We start from the raw sequence: 21,797 nt of genomic DNA, 5'->3' as shown, positions 1-21,797 counted from the left end.
AATCCGTAACGACAGTTGTCATTTGAGCTGGTAAAATCGACAATTACCAGCTAGAATTATAGCTCAACCTTAAACATCTACAGCAGTAAAATGCAACATAGACATTAATGCAGCAGTAATATTAATCCAGAAACATCATATATAATAGTAAAACACTGACAGGGACCATTTTACCGCACAATGAGTACTTGCAGAACTTTTACTTGTAGTGGAGTATTTTCACAGTGGGGTTGGTATTAGTACTTTTGCTTAAGTAATGGACCTAAATACTTCTTCCACCTCTGGTTAGCACACCCACAACTGCATCTGCATTACCAGCCTAGCCTCCCCCTTTAAGGAAGGTAGCCTTGTGGGTAACCAGCGGTGTTGTTGTGAAAGTGAGCCTTTCCCTTACGTTACTTTAGTCAGCCATAAAGTGTGCAGATGAGCTCAGGTCGCAGTATAATAGTTAGTGGACGGCTGTGTGTTGTGTTTGCTGCCACAGAAAGTAAATAAAAAGTCCCTGTTTATGTAACGGTGCTATGGCGTCTTCTTGTACTCTTCGTAGCGGAGTTGCTCAAGACTGTGAACAGCTAGCTACTTAGCTGCTTAGAATCAGGCTAAAGTCAATTAAAATATCCTAAAACTGGAGGTCTCCCAAATACGTTTTGGAGCTGCGGAGCTGGAACCGCAGGTAGAGTATACAGAGCGATCAGATGATTGAATGCGTTTTCTCTTCCCAATCATAATGTTAGCTGTTAACTAGCTAGCTGTTCACAGTCTGGACCAACTGCTGCGAAGAGCAGAAGACGCTGTAGTAACGGGGACTTTTAATTTATTTTCTGTGCTAGTAAACACAACACACAGCCTTTCACTAACGATTATACTGCAACCTGAGCTTATCTACACACTTTTGACTGAGTAACATAATGTCAGCGGCGCCCAGCGGAAACACTGAAAACTCGAACATGAAGATATGGTCATCTGCTATATCACGCATTAATTAACATTTGAATATATCGAATATATTTGATATATCGCCCAGTCCTTCCTCAAGGTTTTTTGTCTAAGGTCTAAAATCAAGGATCGATTGTTTGAAGAATTACAAAGAATTCTGAGAGGTAAATCTGCCACCGTTATTATTGTAAACTGCATATGTGCTGAGGGAGAGCAGAAAGCTTGACAGGCGTAGCAACAGCAACTAATGGGGTGGGGTTTAGAAAACAGTCAATTACACAAAAAGTCACTTGTCAGGAAAGTACAAACAAAGGTTGTTGAACCAATGCTGTTATTTTTGTGGTAAAGACAGTTTTGAGACAGCCAACTCTATCTGCAGACGGGAGACACATTCAGAGTTTGTGTACATGAAGTATCCAACGAGGATTTGGGCCATCCTTTGGCTTTAGAACAGCTTCAGTCCTCTCTTTGATCCTCTAAGTCCTGAACTGATGTTAGACTGTTGTTAAAGAGGAAATCCTTATCCTGAAGATTCATTGATGTTCAGATCTGGTGACTGGGATCACAGGAGGAGTCAGACTTCTTTCTGCTGTTCATGAAAGTTTATTCAGAAGAGTAATTCAGACATTCATATCTTTCAGAATATGAAAGGCTCTGAGAAGGAGAAGCAATCATAAAATGATTCACTACTACATATGTTCATCATCGTGGGTTGAAGGCAAGACAGGCTGAGAGATGACTCATTAGATCATATTTTTTTGTTTTTGTTTTCTCACTGCTCAGATGTCCAGGTTTTGTGTACCTCACAGAATCATCTGCATCTTTATGCACTGATTCGGAGAACAAGCAGTTTCTAAACATCCGCCTCGCCATAAACACCAGCTTTGCAAATGACTAGTCTTTTTTTGTCACAGAGCTGTAGATTATGGTAATCATGTGGTAATTTCAGAGAATTTTCTTTAGCAACTGTTCTTCATCTTCTGTAGGCCTATAAGTTGGTTTCACCCTGTGGCCTTTTACTGATGCAGATTTGATGTGATTGTCATAGTTGTCATGTTTTTCCAGACTGTTCATCATAGTTTTACAGTATTTGTGTCTGATGCCCCAATAATTCCAACGCTCACTACTGTGGCTCTGCGAATTGGTGAGTCACTGCACGTTGTGGTTCACCTCAACTCCCAAAGATGTCTGGTAAAATAAGAAAGTGCAGCACTTTTAACTTCCATTTCCAAGTATTTGTTTATTTTACCACCATCTCCAAATGCCTGCTATTTTTTATTACGTTCATTTGCATTTGTTTAAAATTTGTCATTACCAAAAACAAAACAAAAAAAGGTTTTAAATAGGCTGCTGAAAATGTCTGGCCCATCTACATTTCCTGGTTTTAAAATCTGGCCCAATTGAATTTGTAACTGAATAGCCCTGCCATAGAGTATTGCTCTACTATTATTTGAGAGCTGTATGGCTGAAGGCCAGCAGCTTAATTAGGATACAGGTACTGTAGGACAAAATAAGGGATTAGTTGACCTTCACCTGAACTAACTTTAGAGCAGGATCTCGTGCTTTAATTGCTTTAATTTATCACTACTCTGTCACCAATGGGTGGACACAAGAAGCTACAGAAGATGGGTGCATGAATGCTCACTTAAAGGTTATTATGACCTTCATAAAAGTGGCCCAGGACTGTGATTATAACTCCGTCTGACAATGCCAAAATGCAATAACTACATATTTGGTCAAAATTTAGTCAAGACTGGAATTTTGGTGTCTTTTTGACTGTATAAAATTTTTTAACTACACTCTGGCTTGGTAACCTTGAAACTGCTGTTACAGAGCTATCAAGTGAAAGCTAGCTGGTGAGCTAGCCACAGTTAACCTTAGCTAATGCTACTGATTTTTCCTGTAGCTATTATCTGAAAATATAATATGAAAATTGAAAATCTCCATTTTGAAAAACTGATATCTTGGTAACTCTTTCAGTTTGTTATTCCACAAAACTAAATGTGGTAGTAAAACCAATCAGGAAAAAAATCCCAGCTAAACTCCTGCTAAAGGTAACTAATGTTAGCATAGCACAGTAGCAGTAACTAAAATCTCAGCTTCAACTCTAATGGAATTCATGCGATTTGGTGTGGTTAAGTTACCTTTCAATCACATGTTGAAATATATTAAATTGTAAATTAATTCATTACATACATTTCAGTATTAATCATAGATGGACAGACACCTAGCAAAACAGAGATACATTTAATTATAGCCTACTGACTATAAAATAATAAAGATAACTTTCTTTAAAAAAAAACTTGTGAAAATGGACAAGAAAACTGGAAAAAAACATGTTTCATTGGTAAATACTGCAGAGTGTAATATTTAATAATAATAATAATATTTTAGGTATAGGTTCTAGGGCAATAGTTGCTGGGGTAAAATAGTCAGCCTAAAAAGAAGACATTATAACCTTTTTAACTGTTACTCAGTTTGCTGGCCAACTTCACTGCTTTTGTAGTCACTGCTTTCTGCCTTTGCAGGGCAGCCCTGAAATATCAAATCATGACATTCTGAAAAAAGGAGGAGGGGGTGGAGAGATTTGGTGGCGTTTTTTTTTTACATGGGGGATTAATTCTGCCCATTTTTCATTATACCGGATGTTGTCTCCTTTCATCCCCCACTGATGACAATAGTAAACAGTGGATACTGTTTAGTGTTGTCACAGATTACTGGACTAAAATAAGGTTTGTGTCAGGCACTTCGGCCATTTTGTTTACTTTAAGAAAAGGGATTGTAGTCTTTTTTATTTCTTTTTGGTGTGCAGGTTTAACTATATTATCATGTTCAGGTCCAGCACATTTGCTGCAGTGTAATGTGGAGGTTTAGTATGTACGGCGTTATGCCACCTGAGGACAAAGGCTAAATCAGGAGGTCAGACAGAGAGGTCACAGTTAGTCTCAGCGCTACAAGAGACAATGAAAGGAAAGATATTCTCCTTACTAGGGCACTTCACCATGTAAAAATGCAGTGTTGCCATCAGCACATTATTCCTATTATACACTTACACCTCTCACCTGCAGGGCATTGCACCTGGGGCGATTAGGTTAGAGTTTGCCTTGGGAAGGCCCAGCAGCTCACTGTAATTGGATTGCGGTCAAATGTGCTTCTCTTATATAGTGAGTGTGTGTGGACTGCGTCTCACAGAAATCTGGGGGATAAGAGCCTCATCCTTTTAGCCCAAGAGGCTGCCAAGGTGTGGCATTTGGCCAGATCTGTCTTTAAATACCCCTAGGGCCACGCAGGTCCTCATGTCCTCACTGGTAGGACACACAGGCAAGCCGTCCCGTTAAGAAGGCATTGGGGAAAACCCTTCCGATCATTGGCCTAATTAAGTGTTGGAGAACATGCAGTAATCTCTTCTCTCAGTGACCTCTTCCAAAGTTTTTAAATAGTAGTTGAAAGGGAAGACCAAAAATATCCATCAAAAATGTTGCTCAAATCAGCAGCATCAGAGGTCCATTAGAGCAACACAGTGTAATAATAGCACTTCCTCTTTCTATTCATATTATAACTACATAAGTTGAATTCATAAGCAATAAAACACACCATTGCTGACTTTAGTACACTCAGGGGTTTTGCTGCTACAGGCTTACATGGTCTGGTATGACCAGTAGCTTATGGTGGCTAACGTTAGCACGAATACTGACTTTACTTCACTTGTGCTGCTGTTACAAAAGCTTTGCATTTAAGCTAAATGATAAACACTAGGTTAGCATTTCACATTATACCATAATTGTCACTTGTGGCCGCTGTTCAGTAAAAGTTACATGGTCTTGCTTAAAAAGTGAACTTGACAGTCATGAATTTAATGTAGAGAGCAAACTCAGCATTCCCCAGTAGGTAATGACTGACTCTCTGCTGCAGCATTCTATCAATTACCCAACATTGTCTAAAATGATTCCTAATTGTTCTCTAAATCTAGATTAAACTTTTGTGCAACATTGGACTGAATATCACCATTGTATATCATAATAGCTGGGATTAGTATATAGCCAAGAACAAGATGAACATAAAAGTAGACATTCACAGCAGAGATTTTACTCACAGCTGCCAAACTTGAGAGGGCAGGCGTGTGCATCCATGGGGAAATCCTCCAGCTGCATGGGGCATTCTGCTGATATGGTCAGTCTAAGGCAAAACACATGCAACATAGCCATTCATTGTCTTACTTTAGCAGTCATCATTTTATAATTGACACATTGTGAGATTCAGTAGATCAGCAATATGGAAATGCACAATTTATGTTACTTAGACAGATTAGAGTAGTTTTTTTACACTCACTAGTTAACTTTTAAACATTTAAACAAGCATGTAGATCTCTTACACAGAGCACTGTACAATTACAGGAACAGCTACACTTGCTGAATCACTAAAATTACAGGGTAACAAAAACAATTAGAAGGAAGGTCGCAGCTTTACTATCTTTGCAATAATGACCATTAAACATTCTAAAAAAAGGAGGGGGGAAACTAAGAAGAGAGAGATACGGGGGGGTCATTTAAAAATATTCTGAAAACATGCTTTTTTTAGAGATACATTTCAATCAGTGTCAGCATCAAAAATTAACCATGAAATTGTTATTCATGATCTTTTTCTCTCATAACAGTAAAATGATAGTACAGTTTCATGCCTGACACTTGCAATTGCAGTATTTCCCTCTCTCTGTAACACTAGTATTACAGTAGCAATACTACCACCTAGTGGTCACAGAGTTTCTGTGTTATTTGTCTGTCCATAAAAGATAGTGAAGCTTTAGTGTTTTTTTAAATGACCCTTGGGATAAACTGTTCTGCCAACAGCCAATCACCTGTCGATCAAGATCATTAAATTACGAATACAATCTTAGCTCTCTCTCCTATTGAAGAGCGTCTGAATCACTAAGGACTTGAGGTGAAGTCTATCTCCTGCTTCGTTTAGATATATTCAGTTTGTCTATTTGAGACATTCACAAAGACAAAATTTCAAATCTAATTTTCTTCACAATCATTCAAGACATGGTGTTATCATTTTATTCTGCCAAGATGGTACCTCTCCGTGCCCTGAAAGCACAGCAAGATTAAGTAAAACAAGCATACAAATCGAGCATACACACATCATAATTCTTTTTTTTTTTTTTTTAAGCTATCTGCCCTAGATTGAATCAAGTCCCTCTGGGTATTCTTGCTCCTTGCTTGATGATTAACAGTAATACAGTGATATGATGATGTGGATTCACTGAACTTAATGGGCTGGATGAAGGAAACATACGTTTATTACTTTAAAGGTTTCTCTAGCATAGGCTTTTGTTTCTTGCTTTAACCATTCAGGCATATGAGCAACATTACAGAATAAGGTAAATTATTTTTATTTTTCCTTCACTGGACTATATTATATTCTTAATGACAACTGTGTCACCAAGATGTGGCAAAAGTCATGTTTTTTATGCTTCAAAACCTCCTGCATGCAATGTATCTACTTGCAGGAGGTTTCCCAATAATTAGAGCATTAAAGTGAATGAAGCATAGCAAAGTGGGATAAGAGGCCACCTCCAGTCCCTACAGAGTTGACTGTTTTGGGGCTCAGCTTGCTTTCCACATCAGTGCAGGATTATCCAATTGCATTATTGTGTCTAGAACAACTGAAGGATTTTGTATGGAGGAGAGGAAAGAGTGTCTGAGATAAATAAATGAGAACATGGCTGTTGGCTATTATACCATGTTCTAATTATTCATGTGGCCTTGCCCCATTAGCAGGAATGCCTGTAAAGATAGTTGCTTTTAACTTTGGGTGTGATTTGTGCCAGAAAATCAGTCCCTTTAAAGTCAGAATCTATTTATCCCATTGCAGTTATATTTTAAATATTGGAGGTAACGAAGCAGATTAGAATAGTTCACGTGATTCTGTTAGACTATAGCTAGTATGGACTGAGTGGAAAGCAGTGTATCACAGAAACAGACCAGCATACGGACCTTCACACCTGTGGGAAATCTAAAGTTTCCAATACGCCCGACCTTGCAGAAAAGTCGAGAGCTTGGACGACAAAGACAAAACCGAAAGGGCTGAGTTTTGGGTCCAGGAGCTTTATGCTGTATTAACTACTGAGCCACGATGCCGCACCATCTGTCTTTTCACACTAACAAGCACATTTTTAACAATCTCCCAACTTGTATCACATACAGTCGGTCTCATGGGAGTTGGGGTTATATAATATGTCCAATGTGTGGAGAAAAAAAGAACTGTTAGAAGTGTTAAAACACAAGAAACTCAAATAAGGAACTGTCATTATAATTCACACTTATACAAATTATCAGTATGGTAGCATGTTCAAATGATTATATAGAAGGCCACCAGTCTAAGGGCAACACTAGGAGCATGAATGAGAACGGCAACTCAACTGTACCTGATGATAATGGTGTGTAATGCACTCACTCCGTGGTTATATAGAGGTTTCAACCAGCTGTATATGTTGCAACCTATCTGGTATCCAGCTATAATGGGCTGCCATCGAGCCCATGTGCATTCAGCTCGCGCAGGGTTGTGAAAAGGTGCACTTTATGAATTATCCATGGAGACAAATGCATAGAAATTTGCTCTATAAACCCAACCACTCCTCCGCAGAGTAATGGTTTTCAAATGAGGTGGCGCCACAATCACATTTAGTTAGAGGAGGGAAGAGAGAGGGGAGCTTTCATTGACACCCAAACATGATGTGGAAATGTGTGTGGGAGAGGATTTAATGTTTGTAACGTGCACTTACATGACACTATGTCTGTGTCTGCTTACTAATGTGTATTGTACATGTTTTAAGAGTAGTATCTGTGTTGGATGAGTGCACTTGTGCATTGTCTGGGTGAATCCTATGGGGATGTGCACATGTGGTGCTCTAACTCCATATATTGGATGCTATATGTTATGACTATATATGTTATGTTCATGACTGTCATTGTTATGTTATAACAATGTGTATGTACTTACAGTACCCATGAGTGTTTAAACTAAATCTTTATTGTACATCAGAATAAATTATGTATATAAATACTGTTATATTAGGAAATTGGGAGATTTTTGCTCTAAATAATCAACTTTTTGGTCATATTGGAGAAGTCTGGTCTCATGATGATCCCTGATTGTAGGATATACAGTAGTTTAGCCATCTTGTAGTTTGTTATATAACCCTAATGTTCTGGTTGGGGTTCTGGATGCCACAGGCCCTCTTTAACAGCTTAAAAACATGCTTCACACTTTTAACATGATCCATTCCTAATTTTATGAGAATGGCTTATAAACATAAGTTTGAACTGATGACATGTTTCAGAAGACTGCTACAGAAAATGACACATTAGTTCTGTTTGGGGTCTCAGAGACCCCAGCTGTAAAACATGGGTAAATATAGATCACAAACATAAGTGACATCACTATGTGGGATAACATATTGTTAATTTCTTTGTCTGTGAATTAGTTTTTGGCAAACAAAAGTAATATATTTGTTCATGCATAGCAGTCTTTTATGGTGATTTCCCTTTTTTGTCACCGTCATCCAATCATGTTTGTGGTAAAGGGAGGGGTTACCACTTGACTACTTTTCTGCATGTTGGGTTTTCTTAAGGTCAGAAGAAAAGACTAACAAATATCTGAAGGAAAATGTTGCAGTGGAGTCTGTGGGACCCCAAACAATGAGGAAGTAAAGCTAATGACAACAAAACACAAGGGTTAATAGCATCATTGGGTATAGACAGATAAAAGCCTGAATGCAAAACACAGATCGTCACCAGCGCACATATTTTCCTTATTCTAATGATAACAAAATGAATAACATATAGTGCAAACAGGCATAAAGACAAACTGCTGCTGTTGAGTTAGCTGCAACCTGCAAGTACCCAGATGGCTGTGTGTGTGTATGTGTGTGTTAGTGTGTGTTTATGCAGGAAATAAAATCAGTGCTGCCTGTGGTTAAGCTCCGCTGGTAATGACAAGCACAGTATTGTAACAATTAGACCAACCTATTAGAGCAACCTACTGCTACTTCATTTCAACTGTAGGCAGGGAATCTGATGCCATTTCTAGATTATGGAAGCTCTCTCACTCATGTATACGTGTACATTTTTATATAATATAAATACGCATAGATAGTATGTATAGATTTCCATAAAATTACACATATGGAAATGAACGCACACACATTCACGCAATCCCCTACTTTCTAAGCCTTGACGTTAAAGTCAGTTCAACTGATTAGTGTAGAAAACATGCTTGACACCCGCACTGTGTGTTCATGTGTTCAGTGTGTGTGTTTGGTGCGTGTGACAAAGACGTGACTATAAATACGCACTTCTTTGGATAAGTATATATGTCAGGGTGGTTGCATATGGATAATCTGTCCTCCATCCAGCATTATTCTCCCTGTGGGTGACACTGATATCTGATAGAGTGCTCTCATCCGTGATACAGCCACACTTAAGTCCTGCAGCTACAGTAACGCCTGAGGATAAGCACAGCATTATTTTAATTCTCTGGTCCAAAGGTTACAGGGAGTCCAATTTGTCCGTCAGAGAGTTACTTTAAGTGCTCATTGCTCAATTTCCTATTATTCTTTCCTCTATTTTTAAGCTGATATTTCTGTTTCTGTGTACAGTAAATACGGGTGGTTTAGTTTATACTGATCACCATCTGGTTGTTGGCCTGTTTCTTTCTTTCTTTTTTCTAATTTACCACTAGATTACTGCCAAAAACTATAGTTCACAATGAGGCTGCTTTTCATAATGGATGATGTCCTTCTGCAGTTTTTTTCTCAAAACCCTACATTTGAAGAGACACTTCACTCTGGTGTTTATCAATGTGAGTAAAAAAAAAAACTAAACTAAAAGAATTAGAAGAAATACAAGAATTTAAAGAAATACTTGCAATATTTGCTATTTACTTTGCTTTTACTGTAATATAGACTTGTCCAGGACAAATCAAATGCCTCTGATTGGCCACTGGGTGACACTATTCTCCTACAGTCTCATACTGAGGGTTTCTATCACTCTATTTTCTCTCTGAGCTCTGTATCATGCATTATGTTGGCCTCACTAGCTGCTTTCTTCGTTTTTATGCACTCTTAAAAACCTTCCCTTCACTAACCCCCAATTAAAGTTGTAGGACACATTAATAGGAGATGTCCTCAATTCACTTAAGGATTTTGAGACTCAGTACTGGCATAGAAACACTGCACCTTGAAATTCATGAAATTTCTAAATGAAACAAGTGCCACCAACCTTGGATACCAAAGGATTTATATTTAGGTTTGTAGTGAAGCAAAGTTCATTATACAGTGTTTTTAAGGCAAAGAACACACCTGTTACATGTGAATAAATAGAAAAAACATCAGTGTTATAACCTACCTCATAGTGTAAAGCAAAGTGCCGTCATCCTTCAGCCTCAGCAGCTTGTTGGGCGTGGTCATGTTGTGAGCAATAGACTTCTTGCCATTAAGGAAGAAGGTATCAGGGGTCCAGATGTTGCTGGCCAGCAGGTTGTTTAAAGGCAGCATCTCCATGGGCCCTTTGAAGCACAGACGCTCGTCCTTCCAGCTCTGACGGAAGAACACGTCTATGGTATATTCCTGAGACGGAAGCAAAAGAAAGATTACGGTTTCAGAGCGCTCTACTGGAAAAGGCAAGAAATATGTGCAACAAAATAGTAGTGAGGGGTAACTGTTTGGACCCAGAAGCCATGTAAAGTGATGTCAGTAAACTGCACAGTGCTCTCATGTTTACCGATCTGTCTGCTCTGTGATCATTTTACTCTAAAAGATGCTGAAAGGATGCCAAAGGCAAAAGATCTTCCTCTGGATGGAGTTTTCACTTTTAAGAGATGGTTGTCTATTTCACTCTTAAGCATCAGAACATCACTTCCTGTGGTGTGTATTTACCCAAAAAGAAGATTTTAAAGTCATACAGGGTCTCAGTTTCTGTTGCTGCATCATTGTCTTATTTAGACTCATGAGATTGGGGTACTTTTACACAGAATTCTTCCCTAATGGAGCTTTAAATGTTGATTTATTTGGGATTTCTCTTGTAATATTTGAGACAGAAAAGCTCATTTAGTTGTTTCTTTACAGTCGATTGTCAATCAGCACAAAATGGTCAAACATTGCGCTCACTATAACAGTAGTTCCCCCCTTATGCCTTCATAAATCCACTAAAATGTTACAGACGTGGTGATCAAACACTGCAGTGTAGAAATCCATCATAAATTTGCTCGCGTGTGAAATACAGACACGCTTCAAGCACAAAAACAAATGAAGAAGAAACAAATACAACACTCCATCCCACAGAATAATGATGCTGTTAGCAGACTGACATATAAACTTTTATGGACCCCAAAAACCATTCAAGTCTCTTGCCACATTTCATTAATCAGTCATGCGCCCCTGTCAATACTTTTAAGTCAATTATAGGAAAGTGGCAAGTTTGATTACTGCTGTGTCAAAGTATGCCAGGCATATGGCAGGGTGTAATAGGAGATTTAATGAAAGAGGAGATTTAATGCATTTTGCTATCCAGGTGGAACCTTATAGTTCATAAGAGAATGGATTAATAAAGGGATGAATCTCTGGAACACGTTGGAATGGGCCAGCCACATTGCATTCACTCTCAAAAGTTTAAGTCATCCACATTTATTTTGTCTCATTTACAAGTAACCAAAAAAAGGAGCCAATCTTCAAAGACACAGCTAGGACCTGAGCGTACTTCCAGGGAACAGCAGGGGCGACAGTGGTGCCAGTCTCATGAAATGTAAATATATGTTTCGATCTAAATATACCTACAGTAGTCTGGATGGGCTTTGGAGACGTGTGTGTGTGTGTTTGTCTGGCTTAGTCAATCTCTCTCTGTGTATCTGTGGTGTTTGCTGCAGATGAACTCACCATCTCTGTGTCAGACACCGGGCCAAAGCTGGTGACAAAAATATTCGTCTTGATCTCTGTGACATTCTCTGTTGAGAGAGCACAGTTGAGAATGTTTGAGGTGTGGAGAGGTCATGAAAAGGCAATGAAAAGCATTACACGTAATTATTATGTTTTAGGTTTTTTTGCTTAAAAAAATTACTTAAAACAATTAAGCGATGATCAAAATAGTTGCAGATTCATTTTCTGTTGACCCACTAATCGACTAATGGTTGCAGCACTAGCTTGAAAGGCTTTTACACCTTGACAGTTATAAGCGACCAGTTTTTCCTTTAGAAGGTTGGGGCATGCAAATGGTCAAATTGAAAGATATTAATAAGATACTGAGCATCACTGTTGGCATTTCAAAACCTGCATCAGTCGCAGATACAGAATAAACCAGTGCTTTCTCAGTATTCATATGAAACACACACATTTCCATAAATTCTCTCACAATGCATTTCTTCTGAGGATAATGTGAGAAAGGTAGCACATTATTTCTGTCATTTGTACCAGCAAAGCCAACAAAATCTCCTCTGTGCATATAAATTTGGTCCTGGCGAGCTGGGATTGGTCGTGCTGTGGAGAGCAGCTTGTTGAATGCTGAATGAAGGCCTGAATGTTTTTTCTGGTATGTATTTATAGGCCCTCTTGTCAAGGGTAGCAACCGTTACCAGGATGTGAGAGCAGGCTTTTGCCATGACACATCAGGCATTCGGCATGAAAAAGGCTTGTTTCTTCCTATTATGGGACAAGTATTGTATGTACGTGGGAAAGGAAGTGAAATGAGGACCCAATGTTATGAGGGGGGGAAAAAAGAGCTGGTTGGAAATCAGCAGAATAAATGCAGTAAGTACCACGCCATTAGAGAACGAGGGAGTCAGGGATGGCGAAAATGGAAAAATGAAAAGCTTTCATTTCTGTAGCCCATGTGAAAAATTAAAAAAAACCATCTTTGAATGGCAATTTGTCGGCTCTCAAGGTTATCTCCTGTCGCCAGGGTGAAGAGTGTGAATAAAACACAACAGCACACTGAATTCAGCCTGATTGATTTACTCTGCCTATGGCGGCGTACAAGAAAAGACCGCATGCATTCATGATCCTCGTCACACCATCTGACATGTGTGTGTGCGTTCACCTTAGCTGACATGGGAGCAAAATTTACAATCTGCTCGCACAGTTTCTACCCCTGTATCTGCCAGTCTCCCAGCATTTTCCCATGAATCAGTGCGTGGAATCACAGCGGGAAACTGGGCCTCCCATAGTAAGAGAGAGTCCGGGTTAGCGGGTGAGATTTAGCATGCTGGGAGGCTCGACTGTGGCTTTATGATATTAGAATGTAAGATAACTGTCTTGTCTTCAATAAGAAGGCTCTGAATGTTGCTAAAATGAGAAATAAGAATAAATATTGGCCCCCAGCAAACCTCCAAGCCCCGGCCGGAGCCTGTTGTCATAACCGTCAAGGAGCCCATCCAGGATCCTGGTGAAAACTGTGCTGTTGTCGTTGGCGGCCGTCTCCTTCTGAGCCTCTGAGGAGGACAGGCAGAGACTAGGAGAGGAGAGCAAGGATACAAGAGTAAACAGACTCTGGAGAAGCAACATCCTGGCGTTAAATCTGCGTTAAAACTGCAGGCCGACGAACATGACATGGTTATTGTGATTAATTAGCTTGCCGCATTAAGGACAGGCTTGTTGTGATTAATTATTGAACATAAGCACTGCTCACAACTACCAGTAGAGATAATTAAGGCTTTGACATGTGATCTGAATAGAAACAAATGAGATCCCCCTCTAAGTATGGCAAGAAGCAAGGCATTATGTCTTGAGGATGAGCACATTCTGTCTGGCTAGAAAATGAGGGAAATTACACTCTTCTTTTTCTTTTTCTTTTTTTTTTTTTTTTTTTTTTTTTTTACAAAGAACACTGTGTTCGCGCGCAGGAATTACCAGGGAGAGACACAGAGGACAAGGTTACAAGCTGGATTTGAACATGTGATCTAAAAGCCATTGATCTACTCAGATAAGAGTGGACTATTCCAGTGATTTACTGACAGCATTGCCAAAGATCCTTTTTGCTTTTCTTGAGTGCAGGACAGCCACTTAAGCAGTGGTGTAGCAGAGTGCAGCTCGGTTATGCTATGCGATCAATCAGAGAGGAGGGCAGAGCTGGCAGGATGCCTCAGAGAGATATTACTAAGATAATATTAAGATATTTTCCTTTTATAAAAAGAGTAACAAAGCTTTATACTTTAAGTAGCTTTATTTAGTGGGTAAATAGCATTCCACTTTAAAGCTTGGCATTTTGTTAACAACTGGACTTTTTCTAAATGTTCAAAATGCTTTCAGCAAGTGTTCCACATATGTTTAGCTCTTAGTTTACCTATTGTGGCATCCACACAGGAGCAGGAGGGAAAGCACGAGCCTTGCCATGACTGATATTCTGCTCACTTTGTTGTTTACAGCTGTAACACACATTCACACACAGACAGAGACAAAGAAAAAACAACAAAATTGCATCACAAAATCACTAACTATCATAGCCCCTACACTTCACTATCCTCTAAATATAATAAACTAAAAAGGTTTAGCAATCACCCCAACTCACACAAAGAAACTCTGTACGCGCTGCATACAGAGGCAGAACCTTACAGGGATCACTAAATCAAGCGGTGGGACAATCTCTGCTCAATGAGGCTGCAAGCTGCAACTCTTTAACACCCAAAACATCCACCTGGCAATCTTCAGGCTGGGACATCATGAAGGAAAGACATAATTCATTCTTTTCTGCAGTATGAATCCCATTGTGTAAAGCTCCCACTGCTTTTGAATCCAGCACATTCATACAATTCACCCCCCCCCCACACACACACTCCTACCCTCCACCACCACCTTTTCCCACTCTCCCCATCACCAAAAACATGCAACTGAATTCCTGTTTGCTATGCTGTGTCTAATTATAAAAAGCCGGAGGGGAAGAAAGGGGGCTACCTGAATGCAGATCCATCACCACCAAGGTATATATTTTCGGCTTTTTCCTCAAACAGCGACTGGAGGCTGGGGGTGGGGGGGTCTCCGTCGGCGGTGTTGAAACTGGACGATCACGGGTTCAAACACCTAATGCCAGTGCCTGTCGGTTGTCTCCCCTCCTTCTTCTCCTTAGCTTCTCCACCATGGGCTGTTTCTGCTCTCTCTCTCTCTCTCTCTCTCTCTCTCTCTCTCAGTCAGCGGTTCCCCATCAGGCGGTGTTGTAGTAGTCTGTCTGGTCTTCTCCTCCTATAGGCTACACCGCCTTCCTTCTTTAGTGCCTGCTGCGCCCCGTCTCCTGCATCGTCTCCAGAGGTGTTGCAGCGGCGGCATCACACGGGCTGCCTCCTCGGTCTTGTCCGCCAGCCCCGGAGGAGACTGGATTCACTCCACATTTTTCCCGTCTCTTTTGCTATACCGCCTACTGCCGGTACGAGAGAATGAAGTGCTGCAACAGAGGCTAATAATTTTATAATAGGTGCTGCCCATTGGTGGGTTGGGAGGAGGAGGCGCACTGGCAGTGCAACTAGGGGGGGAAGTCAGATGTTAACAAAATCAGGTGCGGGTTTTTAAACCCTATCGCAGCAAAAATGAGCTTTAGCTACAAGTGAGGCAACTGAAGCAGCACACACTTCGTGAGTGCTTCTGAACCTTTGTCATCACTGTCAGATGAACTCAAGTATCCTTCATAGACACCACCTGCCATGTTCCAAATGTGTTCATTTGAACTCATTTAACTGCATGTTATTTAACACTATCACTTATATAAAGAAATACTCTTTTCATACAACTGAACTAATGTTTAGGTCGGTTTGGTCAGTTGCATTTGTGGCTCGCTACCACTTCGAGTGACAGAAGCTGGACGTTTCAACCATTTATCCATGAGTTTAGGTATATTTGAACCATTCACCCATGACTTTTAGCTCACTTTTTCAACCGTTTAATACTTTAGCTAAGAAATTTCAACCATTTATCCGACACAATTAATGCTAACTATTTCAACTGTTTATCCATTCATTTCGCTATCTATGCCAATCATGTATCCATTGCTTCTAGCCGTTTCATTTACTTATCCATTAATTATCTTAGCTGTTTCAACCATTTATCCATTACGCTACTTTTAGCTAATTATTTCAAATGTGTATCTATTACTTTTAGCTAACTATTTCAACCATGTATCCATTAGCCTACTTTTAGCTAACTATTTCAGCCACTGATGGATGCTACATTAAGCCAGCTGTTTAGACTTCTCTGCTAGCTTGCTAGCAAGTTTTCACGCACTCTCTTATTTCTATTTCCTCTAATTAGCTGAGCTACTCTACAATTTTTCCACATACCCCCCGCAAGCTGCAGAAGTACCCCCTGTGGTACAAGTATACCCTTGGCTGGGAATCACTGGCATATACAACAACAAAATGTGAGACTTGATCGAGAGATCTGATGCAAAAAGCAGCGCTGCTGGTGTTTTTCTTTTACGGAGCCGGGGAGGTGTCATGGCGGGAAAAAAAGAAGCATTTGTGCTCACGATTGAATAATTCTTTCCTGCTGTTAAGAAGGTGACTGACCAGTTTGTGTGTGTGTGTGTGTGTGTGTGTGGAGTGGGTTGGGAGACAGCTACCCATGTAATGGCAGAGACCGGACAGCTTGTTTTTTACTGCGAGACCACGAAGTTAGTGAGTGAATCAATACAAAACCAGCAAGGAACTCTTGTTATGACTTGACCGACTGTAGGCACCGTCAAAACAACCGTTCCCATTCAAGTCCTGCTCAATAAAGTCTCAAACCGAAGTTGTTATCATCCTGGCGGTTGCCATAAGAGGGTAGCCGAGTACCATGTTTCGTAGAAGGTAATAAGTGTCTGATATTTAACCTCGCTACACTTTTTAAAATCCGTCTGGAGCCAGGGCATGTAAGAAACACCAGTCAGTGCCCTCAGGAGCCTGATTTCAGCACCGCGCCTGGTGCGGACAGCTCCTGCAGCGTGATGACTGCACGGACAAGTGTGTGAGTGGAAAAAAAGATACAGAGGTGTGTGTGTGTGTGCGCGTGTGCATGTGCGCGCGCAGATGAGAAGGTACGCGCGAGGAGCTCTCCCTGAGGAAATCGACTGCCTTTCAATATTTGCCCTGCAAGCACCCGAGTGTTTTAGATTCCGGCTTTACTGCAGGCTACAGACCCTGTATAGATACAGACGCTATACAGAACACACAGATCAATTCACTCGCACAACAAACTAGGGAGGGTCAAACCAACAAAAATCCACCTTTGAGGGTTAATAAACGTCTGAAATGTAAATTCAAAGTCGTCAATACTTGAAGCCGAAAAGTGGTATCTTAAAGGAAAACTAAATCTTTCCCGATAATTTGTGTTTCTGTATGTTAATGGTTGTGATAGGGTGACAGTGGGAGTGAATAGGGGTATCAGCCGCCGTTTAATGGTTTCATTGGCCAAAAGCTATTTTATCATTAATGATGTCATCACCCTTTTCTTTCAGGAATGCTGTTGACGGAAACAAGAAGTTGTTCGCCATCTATGACACGAGGTAGGAAATGTCACAACAACACATTTTATTAATGAGGTTCTCCAACTGTGGATGTCCCGCGCGCAAGCAGGCGGTCCCAATTACCCACCGGATTCCTGACGAGTATAATATTTCTATACCTAAATCATTTATGGTAGAGCCTTACATTTTTGATAAGAAAAAAAGATTGCATTATAGGCGATTAACAGGCTAATCAATAACAATAATCGATTAACAGATTGATAAATGCAGCCTGTCCCTCCTCGACACTGTTAAGGTCCCGCCATTTTTATAGGAAACACAGGGGAAGGGGATTGGCGCAGATGGTGTGAGGAGCACTGTAAAAAGTGTCCATTTTAACGAGGCAATTTGGTGTAAAATTGAGTCTTAAAATGTATTTCTTCGTCAGGAAAAATCTGTTCTGATTTTTTATTTTTTATTTTTGCCTGTTTCAGGAACTTTCTAGCCCAAAGAAAATACTAAGGCAATGTGGAGAAGGTCAAATTACTCAACTAAAGATTAAATTATTTAAATGAAAACAAAAAATGAAATACAATCTTGAAATTAGAGGTTGTGTCCTGGATGGAAGTAACCTTATCTCACCTATTAAAACAAAACAAAAAAGTTAAAGGGGGACAGTTGGATAATGTTCTCTTTGGCTCTGAAGGGAGCTTTTTAAAGTCTGAGAAAATAACCCTGATGATGTCATCAGAAATAACCCTGGTGATGTCATTAAGGGTATCTTTAATTGGGCTTGAGACATTAAATTCTTAACCAAAATTCTGCAAATCACAAATCTGAGATGTGGAGTTTGAAAGACATGTTTATTTACCATTCAGGGAGAGTCTAATGAAAAGATGCTACTCAGTTGCATTATGGGAATTGTAGGATCCAGTGTTTTTGGATCTCAACAGGGCTAAAAGTCAGGATATCTCAGCCTCTGCTGCTTTGATTTCGACCCTTCTTTTTAAAGTGTCTTGTGAGTCCCACAACTTAATGAAAAGTGCGTTGCTAAATCACTGGAGTGACCCTTCAAACACACACATCCTACCAGTTTATGGCACTTAAAATAGACAGAGGACTTTAATAGCAGTTTAATTTAAAAAAAAAGAAATTCTAATGAGAACAGTTCAAGGATTAGAAAGAAGTTAATTTGCATTAGAAAGAAGGGAAACTGAGCTTGACACTTGGGATATTTCCCCCACATATCTAAAAAAAAAAAAAAAATAGACTAAAAATAAAAACCCAGAATACACAGACTATACTGCAGCTACTGGTGGGTATTTCTTTTTACAGTGTGCAAGCGTTGGGCTTCGTCTCTCATTTGAACGAGCCGAGTGCCTTCACCGCCACCAGCAGCAGCAGCAGCATCCCTGTGCACCCTCCTCATCAATATGCGCTTCAGCTCCTGAATGTAAGAGCCTCTTCTTCATGCACAGTCAGAGACGGCAGAGACAAGCGCAGCCAGTATTCATGCCGGGGAGGCGATGTCAGCCCATATTTCATATCTGACTCCATCCACAGCAGGCTGCTGACTTTTACCCCCTCCTCGTGCGACTTTCTCCTTTTGGGCAATCAATGGATTTACTCTGATTTGAAGAGCGTCCGGAACCGTCTCGACTGTTGATTTGGGGCTCTTTGCTGTTGTTGTGGTTCTAAACAAGGAAAGGAAAGAGAAAAAAAAACAAAAAACAAACAGGAGAGGGTGATGTTTGCTTTGCACAGGGTTCGTCAGTTTCGCGTCTTGTCTGTACTGGTTGTCGGCTCGATTGTGTGTTGCGCGAAAAGGTGAGTGCTTTTGTCATTTAGCATAAGTCAAGGTTATTGCCCCGGCTGATTGATACAGGAGTCAAGGTGGCGCTTTTGTCTTGTTTTTGCTGTCATTTCAGCGTCAATGAACCGGGCAACATGTCTTTCGTGAAGGAGACGGTGGATAAACTACTGAAGGGATATGATATCCGACTGAGGCCAGACTTTGGAGGTATGTGCCGTATTTACCCCCTTTAATTTCCCTTCACGCTGTAGGCAGGCAGCTTTATTTTTGGCGCCATTCACAGTGTTGTGGTCAGGTGTAGGGGTGTAGGCCTATATCCATATTCTGCTGTTTAACCTCTTCCAGGGGCCCCTGTTGCAGTCGGGATGAGCATAGACGTGGCCAGCATAGACATGGTGTCAGAAGTCAACATGGTGAGTGCAGTCCTGCAGCTGTGTGGATACAGAAATATAATGGCACTCATACACACACACAAAACATGATTTCCTTAGCTTACTTGCTGTAGTAGGAAGTGCTGATGTAAATCCAGTTTTTTCCTTTCAGGCCATTATGTGATGCTGAGATGGATGGGCTGGGTTTCCTGTAAGCAATAAAACATCTTTATCTCGCAGGCTGCCAGCGCAGTGTTACCTTACACGCACAGAGCGCTCAGCCTATGGGTGTAAAAAATAAATAAATACAGCTTCCTGCTCCTGTTTTCCAACAGTGCTGATCCTCAGACAGTCGAGTCACTTAGAGGAGAAAGCTGCAACAGTGGTTTAACAATCAATGCAGTCCACATACAATGCATATGCAATACATAGGGTGAGGAAAACATGCACTGGTAATGTTGGGCTGTCCTTTGAAATTGACAGCCTTAGCTCTCACTTTGCTCTGCTTGTTAACCTCTCGAGCCGCAGTTAACAGTGTTTCAGAAGCGTCCTCCCAGGAGGCCCCTCTGAGCAGACAGCTAGCAGGGAACTCTTGATTGGATTTGCTAATTCGTGAGCTGGATGCTGTTTGCCCCCGTGTACCCACATCCAGGAAAGTAACTTCAGGCTATTGCATCTTAAAATATCAGCCGACGATGACCCACATTGCATTGGAAAACGAGACACGCTGTCTTGCCCCCGCCACTGGCCACATTTTCAATTCTTTTCGCAGAAAAATCTAATTTTAAGAGTCCAGCACCAGACTGAATGGGCTGTTCAGGTCGAAATTGTTTGTAATTTGGTTTGGATCCAGGCTTTGAAAACCCACGAGCCACAATCACACCTCTACTCCGACACGTTTCGTGGGGCCATTTCCTGTGTAGGTGTAACCATTATGACTTTTATTAGAGATGATGGCTGGTGAGCCCATGTGCTTTTACAATAATACAGTCACTAAAGCACTGTGGTCATGAGGAGTCAAATTCAGGTCAGTCAGGGAAGCAGCAGTTTACAACTCGACCACAATGTACAGAACACCATTTCACACATAATGTCTGTTCCTTATTGATCTACTAAAGAGGAAAAAGGCTAGATTTTTACTGCACCATATTGATAAATTATCATCATTTTTCTGGTGGGAGGGGCGTTGATCAATACTAGTGACTCAATGATTTCTTCACCTGGGTTTGACTTTCCAGCCCACGCTCTGCCCTGTCCTTTGACACCCCCAAAGCAACCCTGTCTCTTAGAAACGACATTTATATGCTGCTAATTTCTTTTGCCGCATGTGTTTTGTGGGAAGAGTAATCGCTGCCCGAATTATATCTAGTGGCAGAAGCTATTTTGATATTTTTCAAGCAAAAATACCAAACATTACCCAGTTCCAGCCACTCAACTGTGAGGATTTGCTGTTTTACATGAAGGCAAGCAATATGAACGGTCTTGCTTTATCCGTTTGATCCTATATCCTATCTAATTCATTATAAGTCTGTGTTATATGTTTTGTAACTTTTGTGTTTTATGTTCTATGTGGTGCTGCTATCTCGATTTTTTTTTTAGTCTCAGTGAGGCCCTCTCTTGGTTAATAAAGCTATATGTATATTTTATAGATTAATAAACAATTAATCGATTAAGTTACTGTAGTTTCAGCCCAATTTTTTTAATATTTAACCAAGACCACGATTGTTCGCTAATCAAGTGCTGTGAGTGTCCAAACATAAGCGTAAAAAAATGGCAATCTTAGTTGCTACAAGCAGATACAGTATTGTTGGTAAAACACATAAAATATGTATGTGTTTTGCAGACACATTTTCTCATTATGTTTATAAAAAACATTCTTCAGGTGGCATATGTTTCTCTCAAAACATATTTTCAGTTGCAAATTAGTAAATTAGGCAGCATTTCCCAAAGTTACATTATTACGGGACTAGAAATCGTAGTTGTGAATGTCTTAAATTCAAATATGACCCATGAAATGTCACACGAGGAGAGACTGGCTGCCCTCGGTTTGCATGGAATGCTCTCATGCAGTGACAAAAGTGAGAAAGTAAAGCAAAATCCTACATATGTTTGAAAATATTTTACAACAAACTCTATTGTTTTAGCCGAGCCTTTATTATTCAACAGTTGCTAACATTATCCAGCAAGCCAACTAGGCTGTTCTCCACAGAGCACATGAGG

At 40.3% G+C, this 21,797-nt stretch overlaps 2 protein-coding genes across 6 annotated transcripts in view; one reads left to right on the top strand and one right to left on the bottom strand.

Annotated features, from left to right (window-relative positions):
• The window catches only part of LOC122871850 (gamma-aminobutyric acid receptor subunit alpha-5-like), a 31,742-nt gene extending 16,168 nt beyond the window's left edge, over window positions 1-15,574 (bottom strand). Inside the window, exons 1-6 of the mRNA XM_044187318.1 lie at window positions 14,876-15,574; window positions 14,268-14,349; window positions 13,312-13,436; window positions 11,870-11,937; window positions 10,344-10,564; window positions 5,030-5,112 (exon numbers count right to left, since the gene is read on the bottom strand). Coding sequence (XP_044043253.1) covers window positions 5,030-5,112; window positions 10,344-10,564; window positions 11,870-11,937; window positions 13,312-13,436; window positions 14,268-14,349; window positions 14,876-14,891 — 595 coding nt within the window. The 5' untranslated portion in view covers window positions 14,892-15,574. The remainder of the gene's footprint in view (window positions 1-5,029; window positions 5,113-10,343; window positions 10,565-11,869; window positions 11,938-13,311; window positions 13,437-14,267; window positions 14,350-14,875) is intronic.
• Window positions 1-21,797, top strand: part of LOC122871849 (gamma-aminobutyric acid receptor subunit beta-3-like) — a 65,536-nt gene that overhangs the window by 8,117 nt on the left and 35,622 nt on the right. For 2 of the 5 annotated variants that reach the window (XM_044187313.1, XM_044187314.1), the window contains exons 2-4: window positions 17,406-17,453; window positions 19,322-19,413; window positions 19,552-19,619. In XM_044187313.1, the coding sequence (XP_044043248.1) occupies window positions 17,406-17,453; window positions 19,322-19,413; window positions 19,552-19,619 (208 nt within the window). Of the gene's footprint in view, window positions 1-14,858; window positions 14,902-17,184; window positions 17,202-17,405; window positions 17,454-18,117; window positions 19,221-19,321; window positions 19,414-19,551; window positions 19,620-21,797 lie in introns of those variants that run through there. The other 3 variants (XM_044187317.1, XM_044187316.1, XM_044187315.1) reach the window with 3 other exon arrangements.

Source organism: Siniperca chuatsi, linkage group LG24, assembly GCF_020085105.1.
Source record: "Siniperca chuatsi isolate FFG_IHB_CAS linkage group LG24, ASM2008510v1, whole genome shotgun sequence".
In the NCBI taxonomy this organism is placed as follows: Eukaryota; Metazoa; Chordata; class Actinopteri; order Centrarchiformes; family Sinipercidae; genus Siniperca; species Siniperca chuatsi.
This window is presented reverse-complemented; position numbering and strand designations above follow the sequence as displayed.